Source organism: Phocoena sinus, chromosome 1 (assembly GCF_008692025.1).
Source record: "Phocoena sinus isolate mPhoSin1 chromosome 1, mPhoSin1.pri, whole genome shotgun sequence".
NCBI classification, from domain to species: domain Eukaryota; kingdom Metazoa; phylum Chordata; class Mammalia; order Artiodactyla; family Phocoenidae; genus Phocoena; species Phocoena sinus.
The window spans coordinates 130,874,738-130,901,831 of record NC_045763.1 but is presented as its reverse complement, the minus strand read 5'-3'; the positions used below and the strand labels follow the sequence as shown (position 1 = coordinate 130,901,831).

General features: G+C 38.7%; 1 protein-coding gene across 8 annotated transcripts in view; it reads right to left on the bottom strand.

Annotated features, from left to right (window-relative positions):
* RABGAP1L (RAB GTPase activating protein 1 like) overlaps positions 1–27,094 on the bottom strand; it is a 705,589-nt gene that overhangs the window by 506,959 nt on the left and 171,536 nt on the right. For all 8 annotated transcript variants that reach the window (XR_004351208.1, XR_004351209.1, XR_004351206.1 and 5 more), the window contains one exon: positions 1,118–1,211. Coding sequence is in view for 4 of the 8 variants with exons in the window: in XM_032641784.1 (XP_032497675.1) it covers positions 1,118–1,211 (94 nt within the window). In the remaining 4 variants the exon portion in view is untranslated. The remainder of the gene's footprint in view (positions 1–1,117; positions 1,212–27,094) is intronic.

The following is a 27,094-nucleotide window of genomic DNA, read 5'->3' as shown; positions in this document are numbered from 1 at the left end:
GTAATCCAGAAACCTATGTACATTATAGAAATAGCAGCCTGTCCAACTGGTTAAAAAGTTCTGGCTCTGGAGCCAGACTGCCTAGATTCAAATCCTGTCATTTACTTGCTGCATGATCATGGGCAAATTATTTATTGACCATGGGATCTTGAGCAAGTTACCTATTTGCTGCCATTATTTGTTGTGTATTTTTATACTAGCTACCTGACATAGCTGCGCCTCCATTTTCTCATCTGTAAAATGGAGATAATAATAATCCCTAAGTCAGAGGGTTGTCATGATGATAATTAAGGTATCTAAAGTGCTTAGAACAGCACCCGACACACAGTAAGTACACTTAAGTCAGCTATTACTTTTGTAGCCATGCCCCACCTTTCCTTCTGTTACAATGAATGTTCTGCGCTTCTAAATACAACTCCTCCAACTAGTCAACAAGTCCATCTCTTCTTGCCTATTCATCGACTTCTCTTGCAACTGTGTCCTCTTCCTCTGGCATTATCAAATTTTCTCTTCCTACTAGATCATTTCCAACAACATACAATGTACAGGCTATATTGGCCATCTTAATTTTCAGAATAATCTCTCAACCCACATCCACTTCCTAATTATGTCCCTATTTCTTATCCTCTCCTTGTAGCAAAACTTCTCTGAAGACCTATCTATCTATAACTGCTGATTATCTTTCCTCTCAGACATAGTCCAATCAGGCTTTCATTCCTACCTCTCCACAGAGGGGTTCTGGTCCAAGTAACCAGTGACATTCAAATCGCTGGACCCAATGAAATTCTCAGGCTTCCTCTGACTTGACCTATCAGCAGTTGATCACTTCCTCCTTCTTGATAGTCTTAATTCACTTGATTTCTACCTTGGTTCTCCTCCTACCCTTGGTTCTCTTCCTCCAAAGGAGCTTTCTTGGGCTCCTTTGAATGATCTTTCCTACTCATCTTTCCAACTGCCAAACACTGGAGTGGTTGAGGGCTCAACCCCTAGATGACTATCTATATTGACTGCCTAAGTAATCTCAAGATTAAGATATATAAACACATAGATTTTAATTAATAAAGCAAATTAATATCAATTATATAAATATAAAATTTTCAATAAAAAAAAAGTTTACCATCTTCCTAGCAATTCTCCCCAAGAATATAGGATCTTCTCAGGACAATCCTTAGACACATCACCTGTTCCACTCGAGAGTTCATTATCACTCTCTGCAGAAGAAATACAAAAAGAACAAACATTATATTACATACTATATTAGATATTAATGTATTTTAAAACAAGAAACATGACTGTGTGTCTAATGAACAGTCAAATAATACTTTTGCTTAATTATTATACCCATTGCAAAAATAACAGTATTTCATTAATACATTTTATCTTTAGTGCCTAAATAAATATTTTCAAATCACAAGTTTTTATGAAAATTCTTGTCTACAGTTTACACAGTATGAAATTGAAAATACCTATAAATAAATATCTTTACCCAAAGAGAGAAAATTTTAAAGCTAATGGTAACATGATTAGAAATTCTTAGATGGTATTTTATTCATCAGTTGAACATTCTCAGAAATTAATATTTTTTTTAATTATTTAAATTATTTTATTACTATAGTTATTAATATTTACTGAGACAAATAAATACTAAAAACAAGAGTCAGACATATATATCAATATATAACACCAAGAAACATGTATAATATGATACAAACACACAACCAGAAATCTAAAAAAAATTTTTAAGGTTTTTTAAAGATACATTGATAAGTACAAGATATTTTTGACTAAGGAAAGATGAAACTATTTGGTCTTTTAAAATGGCAACTGTATAAAACATCCCAAGATGTAAAGTAATCGTTTCAGAAAGAATAAGATAGGTTGAGTTACAGTTTACAATCAGTGGTGAAAATGAGTAATTCTAAGGTCTATAAATCTTTTGAGTGGTAACAGAGTTGGTAGAGAAAGGAGATGTAATGGGCACAATTCATCTACATTATAACAAAGACTCTGACACAGTACTACCTAAGAAAAGGCTGGAGAAGTATTGTCTGAATGATGAAATAAGCTAGATAAAAATCTGTCTGGCTGATGGCAAGTACTAAGGTTTTTTTTTTTTTTTTTTTTTTTTTTGCTTGCAATACGCGGGCCTCTCACTGTTGTGGCCTCTCCCGTTGCAGAGCACAGGCTCCAGACGCACAGGCTCAGCGGCCATGGCTCACAGGCCCAGCCACTCCGCGGCATGTGGGATCTTCCCAGACCGGAGCACGAACCCGCCTCCCCTGCATTGGCAGGCAGACTCTCAACCACTGTGCCACCAGGGAAGCCCAGTACTAAGGTTTAATCAATGCTGTTACAGTATAGTAGGGATTGGCATTAAGTGAATCACATTGGGATCTGTGTTAAGAACAGTTTTACTTAGCATGCTACAAATCCCATGATCCAATCATAAACTCATTCATGTATCAGTGGATATATTCAACACCAAAAATTAATATGATAAATACAGGTTTATATGGCCAGGTTAAAAAATGTGGTCATATCCATCTGAAAAGATTTTATCACATATTTAGTAAAATATAAACAAACTATATGCACACACACAGACAAATACTTCACCATATTTAGGATGATACCGGATAAACAAGAATCATGAGGGACATTTTATTCAAAAAGTAAGTATTGGGACTTCCCTGGTAGCACAGTGGTTAAGAATCCACCTGCCAATGCAGGGGACATGGGTTCGAGCCCTGGTCCGGGAAGATCCCACATGCCGCGGAGCAACTAAGCCCACGTGCCATAACTACTGAGCCTGTGCTCTAGAGCCCGTGAGCCACAACTACTGAGCCCACATGCAACAACTACTGAAGCCTGCACACCTAGAGCCCGTGCTCCACAACAAGAGAAGCTACTGCAATGAGAAGCCTGCGCACTGCAACAAAGAGTAGCCCCCGCTCACCACAACTAGAGAAAGCCTGCACACAGCAACGAAGACCCAATGCAGCTAAAAATAAGTAAATAAATTTATTAAAAAACAAAATAAAACAAAAAAAAACTAATGAAAGCCAAAATTTCAAAAAAAGTAAGCATTATTCTGGATGGTGGGATGAAGGTTAAAAGGATATACACTAACATCACTGCTCTAGAAATACCTCACATAAGCAACTCTATGAACTTTGCAACAAGTTCATCATGAAAATAATAGAAATGAGATATTTTTTAAAGCTAAAGTACATGAAGTATTACTAAGTACTGGAGGAATAATGTAAACAGAAACAACTGAAGCCTTAATATTAAAATATCCTAATGTGAACTACTACCCCTTATAATCCTTATAATTTTTTAAACTGAACTGAGGCACTTCTGAGAGTCATATGAAATGAATAAAGGAAACCTCATTTAAAGTGAAGTCAGGAAGCCATGGAGGGGCAGTTCTCACACATGTATCATTCACCGCAGCTTACAGACCCCAGCAGGAAGAAAGATTTCCTCCTGATCCAGCAAAGACAAGCTGCCCACCATCTGCAGCCAATGAAGAACCCCTGCAGCCCTCCCCAATTTCCTCCTTTCCTCTATAAAAGCAAGGCCCTCTCATCCGTTCTCCAGATATGCCTATGTTCACCATTTTTTGCTTGTCCCAAACTGCACATCTCTGCTATTCCAAAATAAACTTATTTTGCTGGTAAAATAATTGGCTGGTTTTGTTTGTTTAAAATCAGCAGGGAAAAGGGACACTATTAAAAGTTACACTGGAAAACAGGTTAAACTTAGACTCTCAGGCAAACAGACTGCTGGTCACCCCTCTTATTAATTAGTACCAAGCATAATATAAGTACTTATAAATTGATATTCAGTTAAGCAGGGTCCAAGGCGTTCCTACTTTATATTCTAATTTGCTACACAGTAAATCATAATACACCAAGGTGCCAAATTATTTGATGAAGTTGTACATGCTAAACTGGAGAGTAAAATCTAAGAACACAATGAAAATGAAAAAGAAAAAAGGAAACAAACACTGATAGACATCATTAATCTTTTTTTTTTTTTTTTTTTTTTTTTTTTGGTACGCGGGCCTCTCACTGTTCTGGCCTCTCCCGTTGCGGAGCACAGGCTCCAGACGCGCAGGCTCAGTGGTCATGGCTCACGGACCTAGCCGCTCCACGGCATGTGGGATCTTCCCAGACCAGGGCATGAACCCGTGTCCCCTGCATCAGCAGGCGGACTCTCAACCACTGCACCACCAGGGAAGCTCCATCATTAATCTTGATTATGATAAAACTCAAAAAGTATTACTGATATACAGAATCTTTCAGATTCTTATTATTCTTGTTGGGAAAGGAATCCCTAAGCATGAAACAAAACCAAGATGCTATAAGAAAGAATAAGAAATATAACTACCTATAAATTAAAAACTTCTATGAAGTAAGGTACCATATATATTAAAAAACAAGCAAAAAAAATTTTTTCCAACATATGACAGGGCTATTTTACCTAATATACCAAGATCTTACTAAGCAATAAAATAAAGAACAATCCAACAGAAAATTGGGCCAATGACATGAACATAGTACAGGTCAAAACATATAATATACAACTAGCCAATAAACATATTAGGGCTTCTCTGGTGGTGCACTGGTTGAGAGTCCGCCTGCCGATGCAAGGGACACGGGTTCGTGTCACGGTCCAGGAGGATCCCACATGCCGCGGAGCGGCTGGGCCCGTGAGCCATGGCCGCTAGGCCTGCGAGTCCGGAGCCTGTGCTCCACAACGGGAGAGGTCACATCAGTGAGAGGCCCACGTACAGCCAAAAAAAAAAGAAAAAAAAAAAGATATTAAAGAAAGCCCTATCTCAATAATTTTTCAACACAAATTAAAACAATGAAACATATTCACCAATTAGACTGGCAGACAGTATAAAGAATAATAATACCTAATGTTGATAAAAGTATGAGGAAACAGACAACAAGGTTGACGTTTAAATGAGCAATCTTTTTTAATTTATTAAGATTCTAAATTAACACACCATTTGATCCAGCAATTCCACTTCTAGAAATTTATTATCCAGAAATACGTATGCCAAAAATATATATGTAAGAGGATTTTCATTGCATTACTGCTTATAATAATAAGGAATTGAAAACTATCAGGAATCCATCAATAGGAGTTTTATTAACTAAATTATAGTATATCCATTCAAAAGAATACTATCCAGTAGTTTAAAAGAATTGGTGAATCTTTATATGCTAACATGAAAATCACCTAAAATATATTATTTGGTGATGAAAAGAAACAAAAGAGTAATTTTAAGTATGGTTTTATTTTAGTAAATATTATTACTTATATGATTATAAAGACCTTTAAAAATAGCTGTAAGCACATACACCAAACTATTAACAACAATTATGTTCCAGCACCTAACAGTATCTTATCACATGGTAGGCACTCAAAAAATATTTGGGGAATGTATCCTTCACTTTTAAGTTTTATATTTCTGTAATATTTTTATCTTTTAAAATAAGTATGCATAACTATAATAAGAATGGGGAAAGGATTTTAATCTTTTAATGAACCCTGTTGCTATATGAAACGAAAACCTATTTTATTATTATAAACCCCTACTAATATGTCATGGAACATGAATGATAACAATGCCTTGTCTTCCTGACAACCTCCCAAGTTATTGTCCACCACAAAAAGGAAATCAGAACTGTAAGCACCTAGACTAGCAAAGGAGAACCCCAAGGAGAAGGAAAGAAAATGGGCACAGTGAAGTAAAACCAGATCCCTGATGAACAATTAAGGCAGAAACAACAGCAAGTCAGGGGCCAAATATTTGGACAAAAATAGGACGTAGCCAAGGAAAATAGGAGTCCCAAGCTTTTACTGACTGTCTGCCTTTTTTATTTATATTCCAGGCACTCTTCTAAGTTTTACAGGCATTAACTCACTTTATCCTCTAAACAACCTAATGAGGTAGTCACTACTAGTGTGCCCATTTTAAAGGTGAGGAAACTGTGGCACAGAGAGGTTAAATACTACTGACCATGAGTCTTATATATTTACTGGCCATCTTGCTAGACAGGAAGAAAGGGGGCTAAAGAAAAGTAAATTTAAGTCTCTACTATATTAGATAAGACAGAGTTTCTAGGGAGGACTAAAGAAACTACGAAAAAAATAAGAAAGAAAAAAGACACAAAGTGTGGTGGAAAACATAGTGAGGAGGTTGGCAAGTAAAACGTGACAAAGAAGAAGAGAGAAGGAACAATGGAATCATGCAGATACATAAAATGATAACTCTGAAGGTTCTGAAAAAACAACTGCACTCCATTCTACATAAAGAGAAAAAAAGAGAGAGAGTGAGGACAAATGAAAGAAGGCTGGGATTCCTATCCTTGGCTAAATCCTAATCCATCAAAATTCAGGTCAGGGGCTTCCCTGGTGGCGCAGTGGTTGAGAGTCCGCCTGCCGATGTAGGGGACAAGGGTTCATGCCCCAGTCCGGGAAGATCCCACATGCCACGGAGCGGCTAGGCCTGTGAGCCATGGCTGCTGTGCCTCCGTGTCCAGAGCCTGTGCTCCGCAACGGGAGAGGCCACAACAGTGAGAGGCCCGTGTACCGCAAAAAAAAAAAAAAAAAAAGAATTCAGGTCAGGAGTTACCCTCTTCTGGCTAGGCTAAGTGCGCTCCCTCTAGGCATCTTCAATCATAGCACTTACCACATCCTATTATTATTGTCTGTTATCCTCTACATCTTCTCCCATTAGACTCAGTTTCTTGGCAGTGGAGACTAACTTTTCTATATTGCCAGTGCCTAGATTAGTACTTGGCCATAAAACTGATAAAAGTTTCCTAAACGGATAATCAGAGGGGAGGGGAAGAAGGAAAATCCATTACAACTAGAAAAAAAAATTAAAAAGTAATGCCTTGAAAATTAGTGACATTTAGTATATGAACATCTGTGTGCAGACATGGGTAAATGGGAACCAGGTTCATTCAACCATTCTTAACTGGTCCTGGAGCCAAACTGCCTGCATTTGAAACTCAGTTCCACCACTTACTAGCTGTGATCCTGGTCAAATTACTTAACCTCTCTATACTTCGGCAGCCTATTTCTAAAATGAGAATAATAACAGTATACATCTTATAGAGTACTGTAGGAGTTAGGCAAGTTACTATATGCAAAACACATATTACAGTGGCTGGCAAAAGGCAAGAGCTATATAAATGTCAGCTATTAAAGCTATCTTGAGACGTAAACGTGGGGTCCAGACGCAAAACCCCCAGACGTAAACCCCCCAAGTGGTAAACTGGGCCCAGATGTAAAACTGGGATCTGGAAGTAAACCCTCAGACGTAAACCCCCCAAGTCGTAAACATGGAGCCCAGATGTAAACCTGTGGGCTAGATGTAAACCTGGGTGGAAGCCATGACCTGGGCCTCAGACACCTGCCAAACCCCCGATGCTGCACTCAGGAGCAGAGAAGGTGAGCGCCCAGCGCCCTGTATGACTCAGATCCGACACCCAGCCCTCAGGTGACTGCACCTGACTGGGAAGCCCCTGACAGGAGGCCACCCACAGGCGTCTCCGGGATCCAAGGAAAGGAGCCCCCGACAGGATGCCTGGGCCTCAGGCAACTCTGAGACAGGACAGCTGACCAAGCCACGTGGCTGATAGGGTCTTGGTCCTCCAGCCAGGTGTCAGACCTGTGCCTCTGAGGTGGGAGAGCCAAGTTCAGGACATTGGTCCACCAGAGACCTCCCAGCCCCAAGTAATATCAAGTGGCAAAAGCTCTCCCAGAGATTTCCATCTCAAAGCTATGACCCAGCTCCACTCAATAACCAGCAAGTTCCAGTGCTGAACACCCCATGCCAAACCAGCAAGACAGAAATACAACCCCACCCATTATCAGAGAGGCTGCCTAAAATCATAAGGTAACAGACATCCCAAAACACAACCAGATGCGGTCCTGCCCACCAGAAAGACAAGATCCAGCCTCATCCACCAGAACACAGGCAATAGTTCCCTCCACCAGGAAGCCTACACAACTCACTGAACCAACCTTAGCCACTGGGGACAGACACCAAAAACAACGGGAACTACAAACAAGCAGCCTGCGAAAAGGAGACCCAAACACAGTGAGTTAAGCAAAATAAGAAAACACAGAAACACACAGCAGATGAAGAAGCAAGATAAAAACCCACCAGACCAAACAAATGAAGAGGAAATAGGCAGGCTACCTGAAAAAGAATTCAGAGTAATGAGAGTAAAAATGATCCAAAATCTTGCAAATAGAATGGAGAAAATACAAGAAACATTTAACAATGAACTAGAAGAACTAAAGATCAAACAAACAATGATGAACACCAAAATAAATGACATTTAAAATTCTCTAGAAGGAATCAAAAGCAGAAAAAACAGAGGCATAAGAATGGATAACTGACCTGGAAGATAAAATAGTGGAAATAACTACTGCAGAAGAGAATAAAGAAAAAAGAATGAAAAGAATTGAGGACAGTCTCAGACACCTCTGGGACAAGATTAAATGCACGAAATTCGAACTATAGGGGTTCCAGAAGACGAAGAGAAAAAGAAAGGGACTGAGAAATATTTGAAGAGATCATAGTTGAAACTTCCCTAGTATGGGAAAGGAAATAGTCAATCAACTCCAGGAAGCGCAGAGTCCCATATACGATAAATCCAAGGAGAAACACACCAAGACACATATTAATCAAACTATCAAAAATTAAATACAAAGAAAAAATACTAAAGGCACCAAGGGAAAAGCAACAAATAATATACAAGGGAATCCCCATAAGGTTAACAGCTGATCTTTCAGCAGAAACTCTGCAAGCCAGAAGGGAGTGGCAAGACATATTTAAAGTGATGAAAGGGAAGAACCTACAACCAAGATTACTCTACCCAGCAAGGATCTCATTCAGATTCAACAGAGAAATCAAAGGTTTATAGGAAAGCAAAAGTTAAGAGAATTCAGCACCACCAAACCAGCTTTACAACAAATGCTAATGGAACTTCTCTAGACAGGAAATAGAAGCAAAGGAAAAGACCTACAAAATAAACACAAAACAATTAAGAAAATGGTAATAGGAACATACATATCAATAATTACCTTACATGTAAATGGATTAAATGCTCCAACCAAAAGACATAGACTGGCTGAATGGATACCAAAACAAGGCCTGTATATACGCTGTCTACAAGAGACCCACTTCAGACCTAGGGACACATACAGACTGAAAGTGAAGGGATGGAAAAAGATATTCCATGCAAATGGAAATCAAAAGAAAGCTGGAGTAGCAATTCTCATATCAGAGAAAACAGACTTTAAAATAAAGACTATTACAAGAGACAAAGAAGGACACTACATAATGATCAAGTGATCAATCCAAGAAGAAGATATAACAATTGTCAATATTTAGGCACCCAACATAGGAGCACCTCTATACACAAGGCAAACGCTAAAGCCATAAAAGGGGAAACCGACAGTAACACATTCATAGTAGGGGACTTTAACACCCCACTTTCACCAACATACAGATCATCCAAAATGAAAATAAATAAGGAAACACAAGCTTTAAATAACACATTAAACAAGATGGACTTAATTGATATGTATAGGACATTCCAACCAAAATCAACAGAATACACGTTCTTCTCAACTGCTCATGGAACTAACTGCAGGATAGATCATATCTTGGGTCACAAATCAAGCCTTGGTAAACTTAAGAAAACTGAAATCGTATCAAGCATCTTTTCCAACCACAATGCTATGAGACTAGATATCAATTACAGGAAAAAAATCTGTAAAAAATACAAACACATGGAGGCTAAACAATACACTACTTAATAACCAAGAGATCACTGAAGAAATGAAAGAGGAAATCAAAAAATACCTAGAAACAAATGACAATGAAAACACAACGACCCAAAACCTATGGGATGCAGCAAAAGCAGTTCTAAGAAGGAAGTTGTTAGCAATACAATTCTACCTCAAGAAACAAGAAACATCTCAAATAAACAACCAAACCTTACCTAAAGCAATTAGAGAAAGAAGAACAAAAAAATCCCAGAGTCAGCAGAAGGAAAGAAATCATAAAGATTAGATCAGAAATAAATGAAAAAGAAACAAAGGAACAATAGCAAAGATCAATAAAACTAAAAGCTGGTTCTTTGAGAAGATAAACAAAATTGATAAACCATTAGCCAGACTCATCAAGAAAAAAAGGGAGAAGACTCAAATCAATAGAATTAGAAATGAAAAAGGAGAAGTAACAACTGACACTGCAAAGGACCATGAGAGACTACTACAAACAACTATATGCCAATAAAATGGACAACCTGGAAGAAACGTACAAATTCTTAGAAAAGCACAACCTTCCGAGACGGAACCGGGAAGAAATAGAAAATATAAACAGACCTATCACAATCACTAAGTGGAGACTGTGATTAAAAATCTTCCAACAAACAAAAGCCCAGGACCAGACGACCTGACAGGCAAATTCTATCAAACACTTAGAGAAGAGCTAACATCTATCCTTCTTAAACTCTTCCAAAATATAGCAGACGGAGGAACACTCCCAAACTCTATCTTCGAGGCCAAGATCACCCTGATACCAAAACCAGACAAAGATGTCACAGAGAATGAAACTATACGCCAATATCACTGAACATAGATGCAAAAATCCTAAACAAAATACTAGCAAACAGAATCCAACAACACATTAAGAGGATCATACACCATGATCAAGTGGGGTTTACCCCAGGAATGCAAGGATTCTTCAATACACACAAATCAATCAATGTGATAGACCAGTTAACAAATTAAAGGAGAAAAAATATGATCATCTCAATAGATGCAGAAAAAGATTTTGACAAAATTCAACACCATTTATGATAAAAACTCTCCAGAAAGTAGGCATAGAGGGAACTTACCTCAACATAATAAAGGCCATATATGAAGAAACCACAGCCAACATCATTCTCAATGGTGAAAAACTGAAACCATTTCCCCTAAGATCAGGAACAAGACATGGTTGCCCACTCTCACCACTATTTTTCAACATAGTTTTGGAAGTTTTAGCCACAGCAATCAGAGAAGAAAAAGAAATAAAAGGAATCCAAATCAGAAAAGAAGAAGTAAAGAAGTAAAGCTGTCACTGTTTGCTGATGACATGATACTATACATAGAGAATCCTAAAGATGCTACCAGAAAACTACTAGAGCTAATCAATGAATACGGTAAAGTTGTAGGATACAAAATTAATGCACAGAAATCTCTTGCATTCCTATACACTAATGATGAAAAAATCTGAAAGTGAAATCAAGAAAACACTCCCATTTACCACTGCAACAAAAAGAATAAAATATCTAGGAATAAACCTACCTAAGGAGACAAAATACCTGTATGCAGAAAATTATAAGACACTGATGAAAGAAATTAAAGATGATACAAATAGATGGAGAGATATACCATGTTCTTGGATTGGAGGAATCAACATTGTGAAAATGACTATACTCCCCAAAGCAATCTACAGATTCAATGCTATCCCTATCAAACTACCACTGGCATTTTTCACAGAACTAGAACAAAAAATTTCACTATTTGTATGGAAACACAAAAGATCCCAAATAGCCAAAGCAATCTTGAGAAAGAAAAATTGAGCTGGAGGAATAAGGCTCCCTGACTTCAGACTATAATACAAAGCTACAGTAATCAAGACAATATGGTACTGGCACAAAAACAGAAATATAGATCAATGGAACAGGATAAAAAACCCAGAGGTAAACCCACGCACATATGGTCACCTTATTTTTGATAAAGGAGGCAAGAATATCCAATGGAGAAAAGATAGCCTCTTCAATAAGTGGTGCTGGAAAAACTAGACAGCTACATGTAAAAGAATGAAATTTAGAACACTTCTTAACACCGTACAAAAAAATAAATTCAAAATGGATTAAAGACCTAAATGTAAGGCCAGGCACTAAAAATCTTTTAGAGTAAAACATAGGCAGAACACTCTGACAAAAATCACAGCAAGATCCTTTTTGACCCACCTCCTAGAGAAATGGAAATAAAAACAAAAATAAACAAATGGGACCTAATGAAAGTTCAAAGCTTCTGCACAGCAAAGGAAACCATAAACAAGATGAAAAGACAACTCTCAGAATGGGAGAAAATATTTGCAAATGAAGCAGCTGACAAAGGATTAATCTCCAAAATTTATAAGCAGGTCATGCAGCTCAATATCAAAGAAAACAAAACAACCCAATCCAAAAAAGAGCAGAAGACCTAAACAGATATTTCTCCAAAGAAGATATACAGATTGCCAACAAACACATGAAAGAATGCTCAACAACACTAATCATTAGAGAAATGCAAATCAAAACCACAATGAGGTATCATCTCACACCAGTCAGAATGGCCATCATCAAAAAATCTATAAACAATAAATGCTGTGGAGGGTGTGGAGAAAAGGGAACCCTCTTGCACTGTTGGTGGGAATGTAAACTGATACAGCCACTATGGAGAAGAATATGGAGGTTCCTTAAAAAACTAAAAATACAACTACCATACGACCCAGCAATCCCACTACTGGGCATATACCCTGAGAAAAGCATAATTCAAAAAGAGTCATGGGGCTTTCCTGGTGGCGCAGTGGTTGAGAGTCCACCTGCTGATGCAGGGGACACAAGTTCGTGCCCCGGTCCGGGAGGATCCCACATGCCGCGGAGTGGCTGGGCCCATGACCATGGCCACTGAGCCTGTGCGTCCGGAGCCTGTGCTCTGCAACGGGAGAGGCCACAACAGTGAGAGGCCTGAGTACCGCCAAAAAAAATAAATAAATAAAATAAATAGAGTCATGTACCGCAATGTTCACTGCTGCTCTATTTACAACAGCCAGGACATGGAATTAACCTAACTGTCCATTGACAGATGAATGGATAAAGAAGATATGGCACATATATACAATAGAATATTACTCAGCCCTAAAAAGAAATGAAATTGAGTTATTTGTAGTGAGGTGGATGGACCTAGAGTCTGTCATACAGAGTAAAGTCAGAAAGAGAAAAAGAAATACCATATGCTAACACATATATATGGAATCTAAAAAAAAAAAAAAGGTTCTGAAGAACCTAGGGGCAGGACAAGAATAAAGACACAGATGTAGAGAATGGACTTGAGGACACACTGACGGGGAAGGGTAAGCTGGGACGAAGTGAGAGTGGCATAGACTTATATATACTACCAAGTGTAAAATAGATAGCTAGTGGGAAGCAGCTGCATAGCACAGGGAGGTCAGCTCGGTGCTTTGTGACCACCTAGAGCGGTGGGATAGGGAGGGGGGGAGGGAGACGCACGAGGGAGGAGATATGGGGATGTGTGTATATGTATACCTAATTCATTTTGTTATAAAGCAGAAATTGACACACCATTGTAGAGCAATTATACTCCAATAAAGATGTTTAAAAAAAAAAAAAAAGCTATCTTCACCCAAGCAATATGAATGCCTATGATGTAGACTGCTGGGGTAGAATCTGGAGTGCAAGGTTTGAGGAATGAATGAGTGGGAAGTAAAGATACTAAATGTAGATTTTTCTTTATGCAAACTCATGAAATATGGGAGGTAAGAGAGTAATAGAGCTAAAGGGAACTGCAGGGTCAATTCAAGCATTACATTTCCCTTATCAACTCTGATTCCCCACCAAATTAGCCACTTCTTCCTTTTTGGCCTTACATAGACTCCTACAATAATATCTACAAGACTTCCATGAAAACATGCCTGTTTACATTATCTAGTCATGTATTTAATATCTATAACATTCATGTCACACTCTTAAAACCCAAGCTCTGTGAGGGCTGGGATTATGTCTTATTTGCCTTTATATAGTAGCCTTTAGCACATAGTAACACTCAATTGTGGAAAGAATGGAAGGATTAGTTCATTGCTGCTTTGTTTTTAGAATATGTTCATACACTTAAGGTAATTGGGAAGGAAAACACTGGAGAGAGGAAAATGAGAAATCAGGCAAATTCTCTCTAAAGACATGAAATTGCCCAGGTTTGTCAGTGTTGACTGATGAGGACATTTCCTATTCCGACTAGATATGAGGCTTTGATGAAGTCTGACGATGTTAAGAGAGTTAGTTGAGGAAATTTGTAGCTAACAGTTTCAACTTTCTGTATAAAGTTTAACTTTAGCAGAGGTTTCTGACAGACTCTCTTTAACTTAGAGAGTAGGATTTGGTAGAGACTCTTCTAATATGAATAATTTCAACCCCTTCTCATGAAGATTTTCCTCATGGATTTCAATTTCCCTGCAGCTACTGGTCTCCTTCAGAAAGCAGGACCATACAGAGCATTTCAGATGTCACTGGACTCATACTGTAGGACTATAACTTTCTTTAATCTAAACATCAGTGAAACAGAGAATCAGTCAGGTAGTGTTGTAAAAATTAAATGAAAATGCATGTGAGGTACTACACACAGTGCCTGGCACATAGTAGTACTCAAGTGTTAGCTATCATTTTTATTCTTAATGTTACCGAGTCCTCAATAGCCTGCCCAGCAGCACTTCAAAGTAACTAAAAAAGCATTCCAGGTTTGCTTTGTCTTATCCACTGATTTCTAGCATGCAGAGAGCAGAAACCAATTGTGCAACACCAAAAGAAGATACAATAGATGTAAATTTTTGGATCAAACAAAATAAATATATATGATACTGCAATCAAAATAATTTAAAGGGTCTCTTAACTTTGGTCACTCTGCTTTGAAAAAAATCATGTTTCTGTTAGCAATGTTTTTCATCCTAACCATAAAAGAAAAATTTCAGAACTAGTATCAATAAACATCATAAAAGGAATAAAAAATACAGACACACATACACAATGCTTTATTTTTTCAAACAAAGTTAAAAATAAATTACAAAATTAGGGACAAATAAGCACAAAATCTCATTTTCTTTTCTTTTCAACTAAAGAATTACTCACAAAATAAAAGGCTGAAAAGTAAGCGCAGACAAAATGTGACTACTGAGGGTTTTCAGAGATTTTTCCCCTTAATTTTGGTCTTTCTTAATAAGTAATAAATGTTTGTTGAAAGTAATATAGGCAACCACAGGTTGGTATAAACGCTTCTAAACACACTGGGGAGAAAAACCCAAAACCTTACTGATTGTGCAAAATCTGCAGGCACACAGGTCTGTATAATGATACCTGCCAACCTGGAAGAGTACAAAAGTGATTCATTTTGATTAATTAGTTGTAAATAATGTATGTCATTTTTGACAGCCAAACAATAAAGCTACATTTTTTGTTTGTTTGTTTGCAGTACGTGGGCCTCTCACTGTTGTGGCCTCTCCTGTTGCGGAACACAGGCTCCAGACACGCAGGCTCAGTGGCCATGGCTCACGGGCCCAGCCGCTCCGCGGCATGTGGGATCTTCCCGGACCGGGGCACAAACCCATGTCCCCTGCATCAGCAGGCGGACTCTCAACCACTGCGCCACCAGGGAAGCCCAAAGCTACATTTTAATGACTTAATATAATATAATCTCTAACTCTTTCTCACATCACAGAGCCAGAATCTACTTGTTCTATATAGAAGCTTATATACAAATATAAATCATTAATGTAAAACAAAAGATATTCCTTAATTTCTGAAATGTTCTAACATTTCCCACTGTCAAAAGCAAGCTGATTTATTATAGACAGAAGGTCCATGGTAGAGGAGACCACAAATTGCATGTTTCTTTCCAACTAAATCATCATCACTGTCATTCTGAATCTAATTACAAGTTTCTAATTAATAATCCCTGTAGTTGCTAAGTGTAAGTGATTAATAAAAATGTATCATTAATTGTTGAAACCTGTCAACCACACTCAAGAGAACTAGGGCAGCCAATAAGCGTTACGTGAAGAACAATTAACAACATTAAGCAAACTGCTTTCTTAATCATGACACTAGTATATTCCTTTCTATGTGTATATGTGTGTTTCATTTCACATTTTTCTGGGATGTTAATGAGTTAGAATTTATTTAGTTATTTACATTTTGAATTTCAGTGTTTTGCAAATGTATTTTAATTTTCCTTCCATTTTCCTTTTTTTCTTTTTTGTTTTGCAGTACGCGGGCCTCTCACAGTTGTGGTCTCTCCCGTTGCAGAGCACAGGCTCCGGACACGCAGGCTCAGCGGCTTTGGCTCACAGGCCTAGCCACTCGGCGGCATGTGGGATCTTCCCGGACCGGGGAACGAACCCGTGTCCCCTGCATCGGCAGACAGACTCTCAACCACTGCGCCACCAGGGAAGCCCCATTTTCCTTTTTTTTAAAGTGTATTATGTATGACTGACATACAAAAAACTGTAGATATTTAATGTATAAAACTTGATGTGTTTGGAAAGGCTAGTATAGTCTTAGAATAAGAAATATGAGCAATGTCTATTTGAATGTATTATCTATGCCTCTTCAAAATAAACTGAGGTGGTGAAAGAGGAAAATAGTATATGGTAGATTAAAAAAAAGAACATATATGAATAGTTATACTAAAGGTTAAAACATATTATTCAAAGAATGACTTTTTTTAACATCTTTATTGGAGTATAATTGCTTTATAGTGGTGTGTTAGTTTCTGCTTTATAACAAAGTGAATCAGCCATACACATACATATATCCCCATATCTCCTCCCTCGTGCGTCTCCCTCCCACCCTCCCTATCCCACCCCCTAGGTGGTCACAAAGCACCGAGCTGATCTCCCTGCACTATGCAGCTGCTTCCCACTAGCTATCTATTTTACATTTGGTAGCGTATATATGTCCATGCCACTCCTTCACTTTGAAGAATGACTTTTTTAAAGGCAGCTAATCAATTAGAGAAAAAAATTAAGCAAAAGTTAGAGATAACTAGAAACAAGGAGGAGCAAGAGAAGAAAGAACTCATTAAAATAGGTCACATCTGACTAACAGGTGGAAAGGGAACTCACTGACATCTACCATGTGGTGCACAACATACTCAAGAGTCCTCTCAGCAGATCACCCTCTTCAACCAAGAGTGTAACTCTGAAAGGGAAAATATTCACAAATAAATAAGAAAGGAAGAGGAAATGACCACAAAACTTGCCAAAGCAGCCACATGAAATCAGGCAGTCAAGGAAGTAACAGTAAGATCAGGTTCATGTCTGCATTTGGGTTTTTTTTTTTTATATTCCCCTGAGAGTCTATACTTCTGAACATGAACCCAGTTGAGTTACTGAAAAAATCAGAAAACTAGACATGATAAAGAATGAGTAACTATCTATCTGTATGTATGTATATATAACACATATATGGGCACACATATGAACACACACACTCACACACACACACACACATATATATGGAGAGGAAGAGAAGGAGGGAGGGAAAAAGAGAGATGGAATACATGTTTCCAAAATTAGGGAGGTGGGGAATGTAAACTCTGGAGGAAATGGATGCCTTTAAGGGAAAGCATATTAAGTGATGAACAGATGGCCAAGTATAGAACACAATGAGGAGAAAAGCAGAAACTTTCCAAATAGACTTAGGTTAGTCTTTTAACACAGACTATCTCTTACACATAGGATCTTTTTTTTTTTTTTTTTTTTTTTTGCAGTATGTGGGCCTCTCACTGTTGTGGCCTCTCCCATTGCGGAGCACAGGCTCCGGATGCGCAGGCTCAGTGGCCATGGCTCACGGGCCCATCTGCTCCGCGGCATGTGGGATCTTCCTGGACTGGGGCATGAACCCGTGTCCCCTGCATCGGCAGGCGGACTCTCAACAACTGCGCCACCAGGGAAGCCCAACACATAGGATCTTAAAATTCAAACGTGGCAACAAAAGTATTTGTGAAAACAACAGTAAATAATGAATGGATTTTTGAGAAAAACTCAAGGTTTTGGAATGTAAGTTCCATTTTGTTGAGCCTGCTAAGCATTCTTTGCATGGCCCTAGGATAATACGTCTCCCTATAATGGCCTGAATACTAGTCTGTTGAGACTAACCTAGTCACTTATGTATGAGACTGTGTTCTAGTCATCACTGTATTCTTCCCTATCAAAGCACTTAGCGATTTGGCTGGCAAGATGGCAGAGTAGAAGGACGTGAGCTCACCCTTCCATACAAAAACACTGAAATCACAACTAACTGCTGAACAACCATCAACAAAACAAATGCTGGAATCTACCAAAAAGATATCCTACATCCAAAGACAAAGAAGAAGCCACGAGATGACCAGAGTCATCGCAATCACTATAAAATCAAATCCATTCCCACCAGGTGGGCAACCCACAAACTGGAAAAGAATTATACCACAGAAGTTCTCTCACAGGAGTGAAAGTCCTGAGCCCCACGTCAGGTTTCCCAGCCTGGGGGTCTGACAATGGGAGGAGGAGCCCCCAGAGAATCTGGCTTTGAAGGCCAGCGGGGTTTGATCGCAGGATTTCCACAGGACTGGGGGAAACAGAAACTCCACTCTTGGAGGGCACATACAAGGCCCTATGTGCACAAGGACTCAGGGAAAAAAGCAGTGACCTCGTAAGAGACTGGGCCAGACCTACTTTCTAGTACTAGAGGATCTCCTGCAGAGGAGGGGGCCAGCTGTGGCTCACTATGGGGACAAAGACACTGGCAGCAGCAGTTCTGGAGAGTACTCATTGGCATGAGCCTCCCTAGAGACCATCATTTTCTCCACAAGACCCAGTCCCACCCAATAGCCTGTAGGCTCCAGTGCTGGGATGCCTCAGACCAAACAATCAGCAGGGCGGGAACACAGCCCCACCCATCAGCAGACAGGCGCTTAAAGTCTTCCTGAGCACAGCCCTGCCAACCAGAGGGACAAGTCCCAGCTCCACCCCCCAGGGGAAAGGAACGAGAACCCTCCCACCAGGAAGCCTGCACAAACCTCTTAGACAGCCTCATCCACCAGAGGGCAAACAGCAGAAATGAGAAGAACTAGAATCCTGCAGCCTGTGGAACTAAAACCTCAATCACACAAACTTAGAGAAGATGAGAACAGGAGAGAAATATGTCCCTGATGAAGAAACAAGATAAAACCCCAGAAGAACAACTAAGTAAAGTGGAGATGGGCAATCTACCAGAAAAAGAATTCAGAGTAATGATAGTGAAGATGACCCAAGATCTTGGAAAAAGAATGGAGGCACAGATCGACAAGATATAAGAAACGTTTAACAGAGGAACTAAAGAACAAATAAGCAGAGGTGAACAATACAATAACTGAAATGAAAAAATACACTAGAAGGAATCAATAGCAGAGTAACTGAGGCAGAAGAATGGATAACTGAGCTGGAAGACAGAATGGTGGAAATCTTCTGACACAGAACAGAATAAACAAAAAAGAGTTTAAAAAAAAATGCAGACAGCCTAAGAGATCTCTTGGACAACATTAAACGCACCAACATTCACATGATAGGGGTCCCAGAAGGGGAAGAGAGAGAGAAAGGACCTGAGAAAATACAGTAAGTCCCCTACATACTAACCTTCAACTAACTCACGTGATTGGACATGCAAATGCGTGTCCAACCACTTAAGTTAGTTCATATCTCTGGCATACATTGTGCGTGCATCCTCTACAAGTGGTTGTGCTTTTATGTACTTTACTGTACAGTACTGTATAGAGTTCAGTCATACAGTATCTTTATTTCAAGCCCAGGATGTCCAGAAGCAAGTGTAAAAGCAGCAGTGATACAGCTCATACTGCTAAGAGGAGGCACTGTTAGTTTTTGAGACACAGGACTTGAATGTAGAATGGTACACAAAGGTTGCAGCAGTCATTCAGAATGCAATCCAGTGCTACCGTGTCATCTACGACAAGCAAAAAGGAGCTTCTACCCAGACACCACTGGATCGTTTTTTTCAAGAGGATAGATAGAATTGAATCCAGCAAGGAACCAGAACCTATGCCATCAACGTCAGGAGTAAGTGAAATTGCAGCTTGCCCTCCGTCTCCTATTGCTGATGATCCTTCAGCTCTACTATCTCCCACCTCCTCTCCTACCTCCAGTCAGTAACTCTTCTTGCCTGTTCACTCGATGCCAGCCCCTGTATGCCACCTGCCTTACTGTACTACTGTACTTTTCAAGATACTGTAAGATTAAAAATGTTTTCTTTACTTTTTGTGTTTGTTTGTTTTTTATGTATTATTTGTGTGGAAAGTATTATAAACCTATTACAGTACAGTATGTATGGCCGATTGTGTTAGTTGGGTACCTAGGCTAACTTTGCTGGACTTATGAACAAATTGGACTTACGAATGTGCTCCCAGAATGGAACTCGTTTGTATGTAGGGGACTTACTGTATTTGAAGAGATAATAGCTGAAAACTTTCCTAATATGGGAACGGAAACAGTCACCAAAGTCCAGGAAGCACAGAGAGTCCCAGGCAGGATAAATGCAAGGAGGAATGCACCGAGACACACAGTAATCAAATTGACGAAAATTAAAGGCAAAGAAAAGAATATTAAAAGCAACAAGGGAAAAGCAACAAATAACATACAAGGGAACTCCCATAAAGTGATTAGCTGATTTCTCAGCAGAAACTCTGCAGGCCAGAAGGCCGTGGCATGGTATGTTTAAAGTGATGAAACGGAATAAACTACAACGAAGAATACTCTACCCAGCAAGGCTCTCATTCAGGTTTGATGGAGAAATTAAAAGCTTTTCAGACAAGCAAAAGCTAAGAGAATTCAGCACCACCAGACCAGTTTTGCAACAAATGCTAAAGGAACTTCTCTAAGCAGAAAAGGCCACAACTAGAAACAAGAAAATTACAAATGGAAAAGCTCACCAGTAAAGGCAAACATAAAGTAAAGGTAGGAAAGCATCCACACACAAATATGATATCAAAACCAGCAACTGTGAGAAGAGGAGAGCACAAATGCAGGATATTAGAAAGGCATTTGAAATTAAAAGACCAGCAACTTAGGGGACTTCCCTGGCAGTCCAGGGGTTAAGACTTCGCCTTCCAGTGCAGGGGGTGCAGGTTCGATCTCTGGATGGGGAACTAAGATTCCACATGCCTTACAGCCAAAAAAAAAACAAAAAAATGTAAAACAGAAGCAATATTGTAACAAATTCAATTAAGACTTTTAAAACGTCAAAAGAAATCTTTAAAAAAAAGCAGCAACTTAAAACAATCTTGTTTATATACAGACTTCCAAGAAAATGGCAATAGGAACATACATATTGATAACTGGCTTAAATGTAAATGAATTAAATGCTCCAACCAAAAGACACAGACTGGCTGAATGGACTGTCTACTGTCTACGACTTGAGACTGTCTACTGTCTACGATTTGAGATCTAGGGACACATACAGACTGAAAGTGAGGGGATGGAAGAAGGTATTCCATGCAAATGGAAATCAAAAGAAGGCTGGAATAGCAATACTCATATCAGATAAAAGACTTTAAAATAAAGACTGTTATAAGAGACAAAGAAGGACACTACATAATGATCACAGGATCAATCCAGGAAGAAGATAAAGCAATTATAAATATATATGTACCCAACATAGAAGCACTCCAGTATATAAGGCAAATACTAACAGCCGTAAAAGGAGAAATCAACAGTAACACAATAATAGTGCAGGACTTTAACACACCACTTTCATCAATGGACAAATCATCAAAACAGAAGATCAATAAGGAAACACAGGCCTTAAATGACACATTAGATCAGATGGACTTAATTGATATTTACAGAGCATTCTATCCAAAAGCAGCAGAATACACATTCTTTTCAAGTGCACATGGAACGTTCTCCAAGATTGATCACATGCTGGGCCACAAAGAAAACCTCGGTAAATTTAAGAAAACTGAAATCATATCAAGCATCTTTTCCAATGACAACACTATGAGGTTACAAATCAACTACAAGAAAAAAACTGTAAAAAACACAAACATGTAGAGGCTAAACAGCATGCTACTAAACAACCCATGGATCACTGAAAAACATCAAAGAGGAAATCAAAAAATACCTAGAGACAAATGAAAATGAAAGCACGACTATCTAAAACCCATGGGACGTAGCTAAGAGGGAAGTTTATAGCAATATAATCTTACCTTAGGAAACAAGAAAAATCACAAATAAACAACCTAGTCTTACACCTAAAGCAACTAGAGAAAGAATAAACAAAACCCAAAGTTAGTAGAAGGAGAGAAATCATAAAGATCAGAGCAGAAATAAATGAAATAGAAACAAAGAAAACAATAGAAAAGATCAATGAAACTAAAAGCTGGTTCTTTGAGAAGATAAACAAAATTGATAAACCTTTAGCCAGACTCATCACAAAAAAAAAGGGAGTGGGCTCAAATCAATAAAATTAGAAATGAAAAAGGAGAAGTTACAATGGACACCACAGAAATACACCATAGAAAGGATCATAAGAGACTACTACAAGAACTATATGCCAATAAAATGGACAACCTGGAAGAAATGGATAAATCCTTAGAAAGGTACAATCTCCCAAGACTGAAACAAGAAGAAATAGAAGATATGGACAGACCAATCAGAAGTACTGCAATTGAAACATGATTGAAAAACTCCCAACAAACAAAAGTCCAGGACCAGCTGGCTTGACAGGCGAATCCTATCAAACATTTAGAGAAGAGTTAACACCCATACTTCTCAAACTCCTCCAAAAAAACTGTAGAGGAAGGAACACTCCCATTCTCATTCTTTGAGGCCACCAACACCCTAAAACCAAAGCCAGACAAAGATATCACTAAAAAGAGAAAATTACTTGCCAATTATCACTGATGAACACAGACACAAAAATCCTCAACAAAATACTAGCAATCTGAATCCAACAGTACATTAAAAGGATCATACAGCATGATAAAGTGGGATTTATCCCAGGGATGCAAGGATTTTTCAAATATCTGCAAATCAATCAGTGTGATATACCACATCAGCAAATTGAAGAATAAAAACCATATGTTCATCTCAACAGATGCAGAAAAAGCTTTTGACAAAATTCAACACATGATAAAAACTCTCCAGAAAGTGGGCATACAGGGAACATACCTGAACATAATAAAGCTCATATATGACAAACCCACAGCAAACATCATACTCAATGGTGAAAATCTGAAAGCATTTCCTCTAAGGTCGGGAACAAGACAAGGATATCCATTCTCATCACTTTTATTCAACACAGTTTTGGAAGTCCTAGCCATGGCAATCAGAGAAGAAAAAGAAATAAAAGGAACTAAATTGGAAAAGAAGTAAAACTGTCACTGTTTGCAGATGACATGATACTATACATAGAAAATCCTAAAGATGCTACCAGAAAACTACTAGAGCTCATCAATGAATTTGGTAAGGTTGCAGGATACAAAATTAATGCACAGAAATCTGTTTCATTTCTACACACTAACAACAAAAGATCATAAAGAAAAATTAAAGAAACAATCCCATTTACCATCACATCAAAAAGAATAAAAAGCCTAGGAATAAACCTACATAAGGAGACAAAAGACCTGTACTCTGAAAACTGTAAAATGCTGATGAAAGAAATCAAAGATGACACAAACAGATGGAGAGATATACCATGTTCTTGGATTGACAGAATCAATATTGTCAAAATGACTATATTACCCAAGGCAATCTACAGATTCAGTGCAATCCCTATCAAATTACCAATGGCATTTTTCACAAAGCAAGAGCAAAAAAATCTTAAAATTTGTATGGAGACACAAAAGGCCCCAAATAGCCAAAGCAATCTTTAGAAAGAAAAATGGAGATGGAGGAATCAGGCTTCCTGACTTCAGACTATACTGCAAAGCTACAGTATACATATAAAACAGTATGGTACTGGCACAAAAACAGAAATATAAATCAATGGAACAAGATAGAAAACCCAGAAATAAACCCACACACCTATGGTCACCTAATCTATGATAAAGCAGGCAAGAATATACAATGGCGAAAAGACAGCCTCTTCAATAAGTGGTGCCAGGAAAACTGGACAGTTACATGTAAAAGAATGAAATTAGAACACTCGCTAACACCATACACAAAAATAAACTCAAAATGGATTAAAGACCTAAATGTAAGACTGGATACTATAAAACTCTTAGGGGAAAACATAGGCATAACACTCTATGACATAAAATGCAGCAAGATCTTTTCTGAGCCACCTCCTAGAATAATGGAAATAAAAACAAAAATAAACAAATGGGACCTAATTAAACTCAAAAGCTTTTGTGAAGCAAAGGAAACCATAAACAAAATGAAAGACAACCCAAAGAATGGGAGAAATTTGCAAACGATGTAACTAATAACAGATTAGTCTCCAAAATGTAAAAACAACTCATGCAGCTCAATATCAAAAAAATAAACAACCCAATCAAAACATAGGCAGAAGACCTAAATAGATATTTCTCCAAAGAAGACATAGAGATGGCCAAGAGGCACATGAAAAGATGCTCAACATCCCTAATTATCAGAGAAATGCAAATCAAAACTACAATGAGGTATCACCTCTCACCAGTCAGAACGGCCATCACCAAAAAATCTACAAACAATAAATGCTGGAGAGGGTGTGGAGAAAAGGGAACCCTCCTACACTGTTGGTGGGAATGTAAATTGATACAGCCACTATGGAGAACAATATGGAGGTTCCTTAAGAAACTAAAAATAGAGCTACCATATGATCCAGCAATCCCACTCCTGGGCATATATCTGGAGAAAAACATGGTTTGAAAGGATACATGCACCCCAATGTTTGCTGCAGTGCTGTTTACAATAGCCAAGACATGGAAGCAACCTAAACGTCCATCAACAGATGAATGGATACAGATGTGGTAATATATACAATGGAAAATCACTCAGCCATTAAAAAGAATGAAATAATGCCACTTGCAGTCTCACAGATAGACCTGGAGATTATCATACTAAGTGAACTAAGTCAGACAGAAAAAGACAAATATCATATGATATCGCTGATATGTGGAATCTTTTTTTTTAAATGATACAAATGAACTCATTTACAAAACAGAAACACACTTACAGACTTAGAGAACCAACTTATGGTTACCTGGGGGGTAAGAGTGGGGGGGAGGGATAGTTTGGGAGTTTGGGATTGACATGTACACACTGCTATATTTAAAATAGATAACCAACAAGGACCTACTGTATAGCACAGGGAATGCTGCTCAGTAGACTTTAATAACCTAAATGGGGAAGAATTTGAAAAAGAATAGATACATGTATATGTATAACTAAATCACTTTGCTGTACACCTGAAATTGACACAACATTGTTAATCAACTCTGCTCAAATATAAAATAAATTGTTTTAAAGTACTTGGCAACTGGTAAGCACTCAATAAACGTTTGATGAATAAAATAAGGAATGCAATATTTTCAGAACCTATATCAACTGCCTACATAATATTTCCATTTGGATATCTAATAAGATTTCAAAATAAAATGTTTAATTTTCTTCCCATACCTGTATTTGCCTGATTTCCCACCCTTCCTCACCATTTTCATAAATGACAGCACTATTTATTCAGTTGTTTACATTGAAAATCTACAAGTTATTCTTGAAACCTTGTACCCTCATTACATAAATACATTTAATTACTCAACCCTGTGGACTCCACCTCCAAATCGTTAACTCGAATCTCCCTACTTTTCTCCCTTTCCAAATACAACTCTAACCCCAGCTTCCAACATTTTGACAGAGATTACTATGAGAGTCTCCCAAATGGTCTCCCTGATTCCATCCGTGCTCCGCTGAACTCCATTCTCCATGTATACAGCTGATGTGGTGTTCTGAAATCATAAATCAAATTTTTGTCCTTTCCAGCTTAGAACCCTTCAAAGGCTTCAAAAAGGAAAAACTCCTCCCTTTGGCTTATAGGAGTTACATGATGTCCCCTGGCTCCCTGTCCACATCTGCTTGTACTACTCCCTTGCTTGTCCCCTACCCTTCTGGCATCTGTCCTCCTTTCCTCCTCTTCAAACAAACCAGGCAGACTTTCACCTTTGAGCCTCTGTACCAACTGTCCCCCCTCCTGAAATGCCCTTTCCCCACCTTCCAATGGCTGGCTTTCCCTTGTCACTCAGATCTCAATTTAAATGCCACCTCCTCAGAGAAATTTTTTGCTGACCACCTAATCTAAAGGTGGTCCAGACCTATCAAGCATCATTAGTTCTTGATATTTTTCTTATTTATTTATTATCTGCCATCTCTCTCCCAATCAGAAGTAGAGAAAATTTATCTTATTACGTCAGAGGTCTTCAAGATCACCGCCAGGTTCAATGATTCACTAGGAGGAATCACAGGACTCAGCTTATAGTTGTACTTAACACTTACGATTTTCTTTCTTTTTTTTTTTAATGTATTTATTTATTTATTTTGGCTGTGTTGAGTCTTCGTTTCTGTGCGAGGGCTTTCTACAGCTGCGGCGAGCGGGGGCCACTCTTCATCGCAGTGTGCAGGCCTCTCACTGTAACGGCCTCTTGTTGCGGAGCACAGGCTCCAGACGCGCAGGCTCAGTAGTTGTGGCTCACGGGCCCAGTTGCTCCGCAGCATGTGGGATCCTCCCAGACCAGGGCTCGAACCCGTGTCCCCTGCATTGGCAGGCAGACTCTCAACCACTGCACCACCAGGGAAGCCCAACACTTATGACTTATTACAGTGAATGGACACAAAGAAAAATAATCAAAGGGAAAAGGCACATTGGGATGAAGTCTGGAGGAAAGAAGGTACAAACTTCCGAGAGTCCTCTCCCAGTGGAATCCTCTCCCAGAGGACATACTTAATTCCTCCAGCAATGAGTTGTGACAGCATGTGTGAAATGTTGTTTACCAGGAAAGCTCATGAGAGACTTGGTGCCTGAAGTTTTTCTAGGGGCTAGCCATGTAAGTACCCTATGCCTAGCATGTACCAAAATTTCAGAAGCCAGAAGGAAAGCAGGTGTTCAGCATAAACCATACTGTTAGTACAAACAGTTTAGGCACAGTGAGCCACTCTTCTCAGTTAGGGAATGTGGGAACGCTCCTGAAATCTAAGTTTACCAATACCAGCCAAGGGCCAACC